The following is an 11,797-nucleotide window of genomic DNA, read 5'->3' on the forward strand; positions in this document are numbered from 1 at the left end:
GCAAAGCTTAAGTGCACAAAAATCCGCATCTTTTGATGGCATTAGTATCACAAATATTTCACGTCAGGTACACATTTTGGTCAGTTGAATACAAAATTTTTGGACCAAAAAAAAATTTTTTTTTTTTAAATAGCTTGCTTATTTCAATTTGGTTCATTTTTTCATTTTTGACGTGTAGTATTTAATCCAAACAAAATTTAAAAAAAATAGAAAATATATAAATTTAGTAAAAATTTCTGGATCCAGAATTTATTTGAAATCAAATATTTAAAAAATCGAAATTTTTTCAAAGATTGCCCTTGCGGAACCTCTAAACATGATTTTTTTAATCGGCCTCATACAAAAGTTTGTTTTCCACATCCTTATCTACCATTTGGAGTGTGGGCCCCCAGATTCCCAGACACTATGCAATTTTGGGACACCCTAATGTATACCCTTCTTTTTAAGAAGGGTAAAAAATAAAGAAAAGGGGTCAATGTTACCCCTTATCACGGTATTGACATAAAATATCGAAATAACAAGTAAACGGATAATTATCAAATCAAAATTGAAATTATTTTCAAGAAATTTTTTTCCCGATTTTGTCAGGTACCCTGTTTTGTCAGCCCTAAATTCAAAAGGGGCTGACAAAATCGGAACAATACTGTATCACATGACTTGAAGTTAAGAGTTACGCGGGCTAGTTTCAATGCATCAGAAAAGATACCAGTTTTGATAGTTTCGTTGAAGACGTCTGTCAGGATGTAGGAAAACGCCAGGTGGTGGGCTTTCAATCGTTGATGTTGTTCGATACTTGGATCTGTTTTACTTCTTCGACAAACTTGAGAACGTTGAAGTTTCCATCTGTTTTCTAGAATCAATCGCAATCGGGAAAAGGTCATCAAACAATCTTTTGTTAAAACAAAACTCGGTTTTGAAAAATATTAAAATTTTATTATTGTTTTAAATGGATTCGCCAGACTACCGTCTGCCAGACTGCCTACAAATGATTTCGATTAGTTTTTCTTTCGCTTCACAGATGTTATAATATCGATATATATATTTTTCACGGATTACGGTTTACTTTTCTGCAGAAATGTACACTGAAACGAAGTAGAGTTAAAACGACGGAGACGACATGACGTGAAAATATATAACTAAAACGTGGGCCAAAGATGCCGAAATCAGTTAAATAGCCAAACCTAGAAACTAGACTTTTACATTGCTAGACTTCAAATTATTAATAAGGTACTGATTGGTTTTTTCCTGTATGTAATTTTGCTGTTATCTGTTAAGGATTTTTTTTTTCTTTTTCAATAATCAATTTTGATTCGTCCCATTTGTGAAGGTGTAAAAACGTTCACCGTTGTTTACTGCATTACTCAAATATCAACAATTTATGTAATTATTTCACTAAATAAATTAGAAATTTATATATATCTGCGATTTCTTAAAAGTTTACACTAGACTCAATGTGGGGATTTGAAACAAAATTCTGAAATAGGTAGGTATAATTGCCCTAATCAAAACATGGAAGTTTATGTAGAGAAAAAAACGATCATTACTAATTAAGCGAGTTGAGTTGTTTTGTTAAACGTTTGTTTAGGGGTTTATATTATATCAATATATGTGTAATTTTGTTTTTAACTTTTCTCGTATATAAATACAGACATCGAGTTGTTGACTTAAAAAAATGGTTGTTACACTACTGAAATTTTATTCGATTCGATTCAGTTTAAAATTTCTTACAACAAATGGTTGGAGCGATCGGAGCTTGCTCGTTTACTGGTTTATTTGTTCGATTTCCGTTTGTTTTCACTACTTTTCTACACGCTCTGACGAAGTTTATTTTATTCTTTTTTTACACTGACTTGGGACACATTCATTTAATGCTGGGACAACCCAACTTGCGGATGTTTTTCTATCGTTTTTTTTTTTATTCAATTTCATCGTGAATGGGATTTTTTTTAAATACTTAAGGAATCAGTTCTTGTCCGATTGACATCAATTCCAACATGTTGGAAATATTAACAAACAAAGTTTCAAAAAATAACATCTTGAAAACAATTAAAAAAAGATACGGATCCTATTATTTAAATTATCTACCTGAAGTTAGGTTTTTGACTTCATGATTTCCAATGTGATTAAATTTTCACATTAAAAATAATGAGTTCAGAGTGAAGAACTTAACTTTTTAATTTGCAATTTGGATAAGAAAAATAGAAAAATTATATGGTGTGTTCGAAAGTAGAGTTTTTAAAGCCGCAAAAACAAGTTTTTTTCTTCAAATTTTGCATCGAAAATAAGTCGTTTTCATTTCTTCAAAAGTTTTTTCAAGTGTTTTGTTTGTAAAATTTATCTTCAATTGGTTTATTTTTTAATTTTTGTTCGAAAGGATAGTTTTAGAAAGTTGTTCAGTTTATGAGTATTCAAATAAAATTCTGTTCCACTCTTTTTTCATCAACACTTTAAATGTAAGGAGATCTAGTCTGAAGATTTTATGCGACTAAAAATTACTGGATTTTTTTGGCCTCAGCCAAAAAACTGTCTCCAGAAAAAAGTGTGAAACAAAATTTCAAAATAACGTTTGAAAGAGGACATTTTCCATTATTTTGGAACCAATAATATTGATTTACTGTAACAACTTTTTTCGAATAAGATAAAATGTGTATTTACACATTAAGTTCTAATTTGAATATCGAACATTTTTAAATATCATTTTATTTATAAAAAATCATGTTGACAGATTTTCGAGGCCCAAGAACGATTTTGTTTCTTCATTTTGTTACTTAAAAGTACTCGCAAGCAAAACTGTTCTAAAATACCTGTTCTGTTACTCCAACTCATTATGTTCGGGTTCGTTTACTTCTCTCAACTTAGAAACAATTTTTGAATAGAATGGAATATTGTCCTTTTTTAAAATTGAAATACGGAACCTTCGTTCCGTACCACTTTTTCTCTATGTTTGATGGAATCTGAAATCATTCGAACCTATTTCTAAACGGTTAACTCATAGTTCCAAAATTTAAAAATAAAACTATCCCTTCGATTGGAAACCTCCTTCCATTTACCATCGCTGGTGCTGATGCTGCAAGATGCTGTCGAACGTCGTAAACTGATGAACGGACAGCGGTTCCAAGTGCTAGTTGGACTCGATCGATTGATCCGGATCGTCGCCCGAATTCCCCAGGGTGATCATCATCTTCTCGTCGGAGCTATCGTTGCTGTCCGACGATGCCGAGTGGGCCGAATTTGCTACTTCCTGTTGATGAATTTGTGGAAAAAAAAATTGGAAAAATTATGTTAGTTGTGATTTTTAAATAAAGGGAAATGCATTCTACATTTTGGAATTAAAACTAAATGTTATCTACGAGGAAAATTTTCTAAAGCCAAACTTGCCAAAGCACTACGGGCAAAACAAAAAATTACAATTTTGGAAATTTTGGCTTAATTACACACGTACATATTGATCCGAAAATTGATTGATCCAAACGAAATTCATTAATAAAGAAAGAATCAAAAAATTTCAAAACTACACGTTTGATCTTAAAATTTTGGATTCAATTTTCAGAGAAAAACATTCAATTTCAAATTTTAGATCACTGACACGGATTTGACATTTCAGATTGCGATTTAAACTTTAGATTGAATTTTCACTTCATATTATACGATTTTTATCTCAGATTTCAGCTTCAATATGCATTTGAAATATGAATTATGAATTTTAGAATCATTTTTCAGATCCGGATTTCATATTCCGACTTCAGATTCAAATTTTAGATTCGAATTTCAGAATTCAGATTCAGATATTATAGATCCAGATTTCAGATTCAGATCACAGATTCAGATTTCAGATTCAGATTTCAGATTCAGATTTCAGATTCAGATTTCAGATTCAGATTTCAGATTCAGATTTCAGATTCAGATTTCAGATTCAGATTTCAGATTCAGATTTCAGATTCAGATTTCAGATTCAGATTTCAGATTCAGATTTCAGATTCAGATTTCAGATTCAGATTTCAGATTCAGATTTCAGATTCAGATTTCAGATTCAGATTTCAGATTCAGATTTCAGATTCAGATTTCAGATTCAGATTTCAGATTCAGATTTCAGATTCAGATTTCAGATTCAGATTTCAGATTCAGATTTCAGATTCACATTTCAGATTTCAGATTTCAGATTCAGATTATAGATTCAGATTTCAGATTCAGATTTCAGATTCAGATTTCAGATTTAGATTTCAGATTCAGATTTCAGATTCAGATTTCAGATTCAGATTTCAGATTCAGATTTCAGATTCAGATTTCAGATTCAGATTTCAGATTCAGATTTCAGATTCAGATTTCAGATTCAGATTTCAGATTCAGATTTCAGATTCAGATTTCAGATTCAGATTTCAGATTCAGATTTCAGATTCAGATTTCAGATTCAGATTTCAGATTCAGATTTCAGATTCAGATTTCAGATTCAGATTTCAGATTCAGATTTCAGATTCAGATTTCAGATTCAGATTTCAGATTCAGATTTCAGATTCAGATTTCAGATTCAGATTTCAGATTCAGATTTCAGATTCACATTTCAGATTTCAGATTTCAGATTCAGATTATAGATTCAGATTTCAGATTCAGATTTCAGATTCAGATTTCAGATTTAGATTTCAGATTCAGATTTCAGATTCAGATTTCAGATTCAGATTTCAGATTCAGATTTCAGATTCAGATTTCAGATTCAGATTTCAGATTTCAGATTCAGATTTCAGATTCAGATTTCAGATTCAGATTTCAGATTTCAGATTTCAGATTTCAGATTCAGATTTCAGATTCAGATTTCAGATTCAGATTTCAGATTCAGATTTCAGATTCAGATTTCAGATTCAGATTTCAGATTCCAGATTCAGATTTCAGATTCAGATTCAGATTTCAGATTCAGATTTCAGATTCAGATTTCAGATTCAGATTTCAGATTCAGATTTCAGATTCAGATTTCAGATTCAGATTTCAGATTCAGATTTCAGATTCAGATTTCAGATTCAGATTTCAGATTCAGATTTCAGATTCAGATTTCAGATTCAGATTTCAGATTCAGATTTCAGATTCAGATTTCAGATTCAGATTTCAGATTCAGATTTCAGATTCAGATTTCAGATTCAGATTCAGATTTCAGATTCAGATTTCAGATTCAGATTTCAGATTCAGATTTCAGATTCAGATTTCAGATTCAGATTTCAGATTCAGATTTCAGATTCAGATTTCAGATTTAGATTTCAGATTCAGATTTCAGATTCAGATTTCAGATTCAGATTTCAGATTCAGATTTCAGATTCAGATTTCAGATTCAGATTTCAGATTCAGATTTCAGATTCAGATTTCAGATTCAGATTTCAGATTCAGATTTCAGATTCAGATTTCAGATTCAGATTTCAGATTCAGATTTCAGATTCAGATTTCAGATTCAGATTTCAGATTCAGATTTCAGATTCAGATTTCAGATTCAGATTTCAGATTCAGATTTCAGATTCAGATTTCAGATTCAGATTTCAGATTCAGATTTCAGATTCAGATTTCAGATTCAGATTTCAGATTCAGATTTCAGATTCAGATTTCAGATTCAGATTTCAGATTCAGATTTCAGATTCAGATTTCAGATTCAGATTTCAGATTCAGATTTCAGATTCAGATTTCAGATTCAGATTTCAGATTCAGATTTCAGATTCAGATTTCAGATTCAGATTTCAGATTCAGATTTCAGATTCAGATTTCAGATTCAGATTTCAGATTCAGATTTCAGATTCAGATTTCAGATTCAGATTTCAGATTCAGATTTCAGATTCAGATTTCAGATTCAGATTTCAGATTCAGATTTCAGATTCAGATTTCAGATTCAGATTGCAGATTCAGATTTCAGATTCAGATTTCAGATTCAGATTTCAGATTCAGATTCAGATTTCAGATTCAGATTTCAGATTCAGATTTCAGATTCAGATTTCAGATTCAGATTTCAGATTCAGATTTCAGATTCAGATTTCAGATTCAGATTTCAGATTCAGATTTCAGATTCAGATTTCAGATTCAGATTTCAGATTCAGATTTCAGATTCAGATTTCAGATTCAGATTTCAGATTCAGATTTCAGATTCAGATTTCAGATTCAGATTTCAGATTCAGATTTCAGATTCAGATTTCAGATTCAGATTTCAGATTCAGATTTCAGATTCAGATTTCAGATTCAGATTTCAGATTCAGATTTCAGATTCAGATTTCAGATTCAGATTTCAGATTCAGATTTCAGATTCAGATTTCAGATTCAGATTTCAGATTCAGATTTCAGATTCAGATTTCAGATTCAGATTTCAGATTCAGATTTCAGATTCAGATTTCAGATTCAGATTTCAGATTCAGATTTCAGATTCAGATTTCAGATTCAGATTTCAGATTCAGATTTCAGATTCAGATTTCAGATTCAGATTTCAGATTCAGATTTCAGATTCAGATTTCAGATTCAGATTTCAGATTCGGATTTTAGATTCAGATTTCAGATTCGGATTCCAGATTTTAAATTCTGATTTCTGATTCAGATTTCAAATTACGATTAGATTCTTATTCCATATTTCAGATTACGATTCATACTTCAGATTCAGATTTCATTTAGGTATTTAGAAGTAAAAATCCGAAAAAATACAAATTTCGAAATCACATTTTTGCTTAACATTGGGCATACACATTCAGGAATGAAACTCAAAATCAAAGCGAGATGCCAAATTTTCACATTCGGTCACAAAATAAGTTGTACTTCTTAAATCAAGCTGGAGAGATTTTTTATCCTAGAATCCAAGAAGGATGAGGGACGTCCTGATGTCAAAACAAATTTAAAAAACCTAGAATTCAAAAATCTGATCTTAACACATGCTGAAACATATCTAAGCTGTATCTAAAATGGCAAAAACTTTAAGACACTTATTCGAAAAGAAGGCAGAAATTCCTAGTTTTTTTTTTTTTTGATATTATCGAGATTTTATGCCAATCTTTTCGAAAAATAAAACTAATTCTAGATAACAACCTGAGCATTGTTCAGCTGCTTGATGCTGTAGAGTGGAGGTGGAAGAGGTGGGGCATTTTGTTGTTGCTGCTGCTGTTGTTGAGCTTGCTGTTGCTGAACTTGCTCCTGCTGCTGCTGCTGTTGCATGCCCATCAGGGCAGGAGACGCTATCCAGACAATCCCAGTGCCACCGGCTCCATTGCTAACTGCCATCGGTTGAACCGTCGTCGGCCCTCCCGGATGAGCACCGGCGGCCGTTATCATCATTCCCATAGGCACCTGGCCGGAAGGACCAATCGGATTGGGCGGTTCCTGTTTCACCTTGGCGGGCATTGCCGCAGGAATCTCGCCCGGTTCCTCCTCGTCTTCTTCGTCATCCGCACGCAGCTCATAATCGTCATCCATATCTTCCTCGCCATCGTCGCTGAAACCACCGCCGCCCTTCAATTGATCGCAATACTGCAGGTCGTTCTATTGTTTTTTTTTCAACAAACACATTTACACACAAACACAGGAAACAATGGATACGGAACGTGCAGAAATGAAACAAAGAAAAGAGAGAAAATAACTAAAATATTCTACCAGAGGTTACTAGAAAAAAAATCGAAAAGAATCAAAGACGAAAGGAAGGTTTCGCCCATTGCCAAACACAGCATGCGGATGAACGAACAATAGAACAGTAGAATGATAGACAACGAGCAAGTTCGAACAAACAAAACTTCAACCTACCTCGAGGATGTAGCGAACGTGGTCCTTCTTCAGTTTGTTGTGGGTGCGGATGTGCTTCGAGAGATGATCGCTGCGCATGAACTTCTTGTTGCACTCCGGACACTGAAATCGCTTCTCGCCGGTGTGCGTCCTTCGGTGCCGCTGCAGCTCGTCCGATCGGGTGAACCGCTTGCCGCAGTACATCCAGGAGCACACGAAGGGTCGTTCACCTGCAGATGTGCGTTGTGTTACGTTCGTTTCGAGGTCGGGTCAGATCGGATTGGGTCGGATTGCATGGGACGAGAAAGTTAGGAGAGATCTTTGAATTCATTAAATGAGATTGAGTCGATGCGATCGTTTTTTTTGGCAAGATGGAAAATTTTGATTGTTAAATCAAGTTACAAAATTATATGGCAGTAGCTTACGGTCGTTATTACTTATTGTTGCGAATTTCATCGCAATGAATATTATTCGTGAAAATGTCATTACACATTTGGTGCAAGTGTTGAGGAATGCTTAACGACTGTGATTGTTGCTTGGTGATATCATTTAAATGTTAAATACTAGAATTGTACCTACCGAATAGTGGTATTTGGCGAATGGCTGAATACCGAATATTGACCTCAACTATTCTGTGAAAGGATTATTCCTACATCCTAAGGGATGAAAATCCCAGAAAAAAACGATTATTCAGCCGAATATTCGGTTGAAAATTCTGTTAAGTTTTTAAGAAAAAATGATCACAATTATTTCAAATTTCTTCTATTTCTCCCATTTAAATGCCCCTCATGTTTTAGAGCTCATTATGTTCAACCAGATGTTTAATGCATAAGATCTTTTTAAAGAATGGTTCTGTCGTCTATCCAAGATTTCAAGAGTTCAGAACAGGTAACAAGCAATTTGAAATTGCTTATTTGATATCTAGTTAGATGAAGGTCAAATTTGAACAAAACCTTCAAAATAGAAGGTCGAAAGAACGATGACACTTAACCTTGAGGATATAATATACTATTCGCGCGTGCAATTTTGGGCGATTTTTTGAAAAAAATAAAATGAAAAAATAAAGCTTGCTTATTTTAGAATTGGAACAAACTTTTGTTCTATTGTGGCGCTCCTGGGGAAGTTCTTGGCACCCGCGTATCGGGAATTTTGTCAGCTTCACGTAGGGGAGAAGCGGGCTATATGCGCCTATTAAGCAGAATACTGATTTAATCAAATACTTCATCAAATATGTGTACAAAAACTATATACACATGAGCAGACATCTGATTTCTATACATTGATTGGAGTAATTTTAGTGTTGAAACCCCCTTCCGTTTTTGAGAAATCGGTTTTCCTAAAACTGTTGTCAAAATTGCCGAACCTTAAATCGTGCGGGCTGAATGCGCATATTAATGTTTTGAGCAAACTTTCTGTTTTTTGTAAATATTCCCATATAATTTAATTGGAAATGCTAGAAACTAATAACTTGCATAGGGTAAATGATCTTGAGCGGAACTAGTCAAAATCTGATCTTGAGCGGAACCATTTACTTTTCCTAAGATCTAGGCAATGATTGTTTATGAATGTTACCAAACTGTTGAAAAAAACACTTTTTCAAGATCTTTTCATACAAGCATTGACATTTTTGCTAAAATTTATTAACTGAAATAATGTTATTAGACGATTCAAAAACATACTGTTGCAATTTTCATCAATCTACGCTGATTTTTAACGTCAATTTATGTCACACTTGACCGTTGTAATCTGGTTCTCAATAAATATAATGGTAGAAAAACTCATAAAAAAGCATTATATGGGTTTTGGTAACAAGTTTTCCATCAAAATATCAATTAATGGCGTAGTTTTTAAAAGTAAAATATGATCTTGAGTGGAACCATCTTTGATCTTGAGCGGAACTACTAGCTTCCGAAATAAACCGCTAGGTGCGCTGCTTTATGCCTTTGTATATTTCTTATTATATCAGCTTTAGGGAAAAAAAAATGTAAAATTAAGTACGAATAGAACTAAAACTAGTTAATTGGTGTCACTGCGTACCAAACAAGGCACACAAAAATTTTAATTTTTTGGGGTACAAGAAATGTGTTTTTGATTCTTTCTTTCAGAGGGACGACGGGGAGAAGGAGGAAGGCTTTCACACATATTTTTTGGCATAATTCGAAAACTCATAAAGCCAATAAAGTCAAGTCATTATTTAAGAATAAGAATCAATCTTCATTGCCATTACTATTCGTACATTGAGAAGTAGCTTTCTTTTAAAGAGGTTGTTTTAGATGTTCACATTCCAATTGAAAACGATATACTATCTAATAAACCAAAAATTCAAATTGTTTTTTACACACATTTCTTCAGTTTTACAAAGTGTAGCAAAGCACACCGGGTTAGCAATTTTATAATACTCCACGATTCAAATGCACTATGGGACAGCCCCATACAATGAGGCGGCAAAAAGTATATTTTTGCTATTTATGAACTTTTTTGAAAATGAAATGAGTTGTTCACATTCGAAACCCAATATAAACTATTTTCGGCTTTGTTTTACATGTATGCTTAGAAAGGACAATAAAACTGGAACTTTAACTCGTAAAAATGCATTGTGTAGTTTTTAAACAATAATTGTTTAACTAAACTTATTTCGGAAAGGCGTGCATATTTTTAAGCTCTGTGTTGACAAAAAATATTTGAGAGATTAAAGCAAAACCACTCAGGGTATTTTTGTTCAATATTATTCAGTTTTGTATGAAGAATTAAAGAGTACACGCAAAAAAATGCAGTATAAAAATTTAATAATTTTTGGGAAATAATAGTTTTTAAAAAATCTCTATTATTTCTACAGATATCAAAATTCTATCGTAACTTTTGGTCACAATCAATCACAATCATCTTCCTGCACGTTATGAACAATGTTTGCTTAATGATGTTTAACATAAAACATACTATTTTTTCCAAAATGGTTAAAAATTACCCATTTTTTGTTTTCATTATAACTTTAAAGGATGCAAATATATGCAACTTTTTTTTTCTTGCATTCGAATTATTAGACCTTTAGCTATGTTTAATAGTCAAAAAAAAGTTTTGGGAAACGTAAGGCTTTTTTCTTAGAGACCAAAATGTGTAAACCTTTTGAGTAAATCATAAAATTACTCATTTTTTACAATTTTTTGTTAACCGTGTAAAAATGATAAATATTTCGAAAAGAAGCTTAAAAAATAAGCTTTCTAACGATATATTGGAAGTTGGTGTAGCATTTCATTTAAAGGAGAAAAATTGATTTGAATATTATTGGATCTAAAGTATATTTTTCAAAATTTTCTAAGTCTGATGTCTGTGAAACGATAAGTGCTTATGATAATGATCTGAAAAATTGAGAAATGGTGGCCTGGTATTGAAAACCTATCCGATTCCCTTGTGTTTGGCTTTACACTTGAGCTCGAACTGGAAATCAGTTTGAGAAATAATTGTTTTATCAATTGAGCTGATTGATTAATGTTTCCATAAATTTTTAATATAAATAAATATTATCGTGATTCATAAGAAACTTGAATTTATTATAAACTTTATTCTATAAATGAGTTGCTTAGGGCAAGGTTGCCGAAATCACAGAAAAATTTGTTATTTCACAGAATTTTGAGGAAATTTTTATCACAGCATCTGTGTCACAGAACACGATATTTCGAAATATTTACAGATTTCACAAAATTTTAGAATTTCGAATGGATTTCCACAATTATAATTTTTTTGGTCGATATAAAATTTAGGTTTCTTACTTTGAATTAGAAAAGTATGAATAGATTTTCAACGTAATCTGATTTTTCTTAGCTAAAAAATAAATATCACCCAATTTATCATGAATTTCCAATAAAATTAAAGTAATTGAGAGAATAAAAAATAAAAATAAACATATTTTTTTCTCAAAAACATTGATTTAAAGCAATGTAGAGTTTTTTTTTTGCAAAATCTGTAATTTAAGGCATCTTCTTTTGTATTACTGACTTTGCCGTTAACTTCGAAAGTTGTTCAAGGCAATATGACCCTAAACACGCACATTCAAAAAATCAATCAAATATACTAACGA

At 32.3% G+C, this 11,797-nt stretch overlaps 1 protein-coding gene across 2 annotated transcripts; it reads right to left on the reverse strand.

Annotated features, from left to right (window-relative positions):
• Positions 1-911: 911 nt before the first annotated feature.
• Positions 912-8,464, reverse strand: LOC129759148 (transcription factor btd-like). 2 transcript variants are annotated; one of them, XM_055756561.1, is made up of 3 exons: positions 7,744-8,464; positions 7,036-7,455; positions 912-3,241 (listed from the first exon to the last, which is right to left on the reverse strand). In XM_055756561.1, exons 1-3 carry the CDS (start codon positions 7,924-7,926, stop codon positions 3,122-3,124), a joined length of 723 nt encoding a protein of 240 aa, XP_055612536.1. In that variant the 5' UTR covers positions 7,927-8,464; the 3' UTR covers positions 912-3,121. The 2 variants fall into 2 exon arrangements, with proteins under 2 accessions (XP_055612536.1, XP_055612535.1); XM_055756560.1 differs by having other exon boundaries at positions 7,036-7,485; positions 7,744-8,129.
• Between the last annotated feature and the right edge of the window lie 3,333 nt (positions 8,465-11,797).

Source organism: Uranotaenia lowii, unplaced genomic scaffold (assembly GCF_029784155.1).
Source record: "Uranotaenia lowii strain MFRU-FL unplaced genomic scaffold, ASM2978415v1 HiC_scaffold_1140, whole genome shotgun sequence".
NCBI lineage: Eukaryota > Metazoa > Arthropoda > Insecta > Diptera > Culicidae > Uranotaenia > Uranotaenia lowii.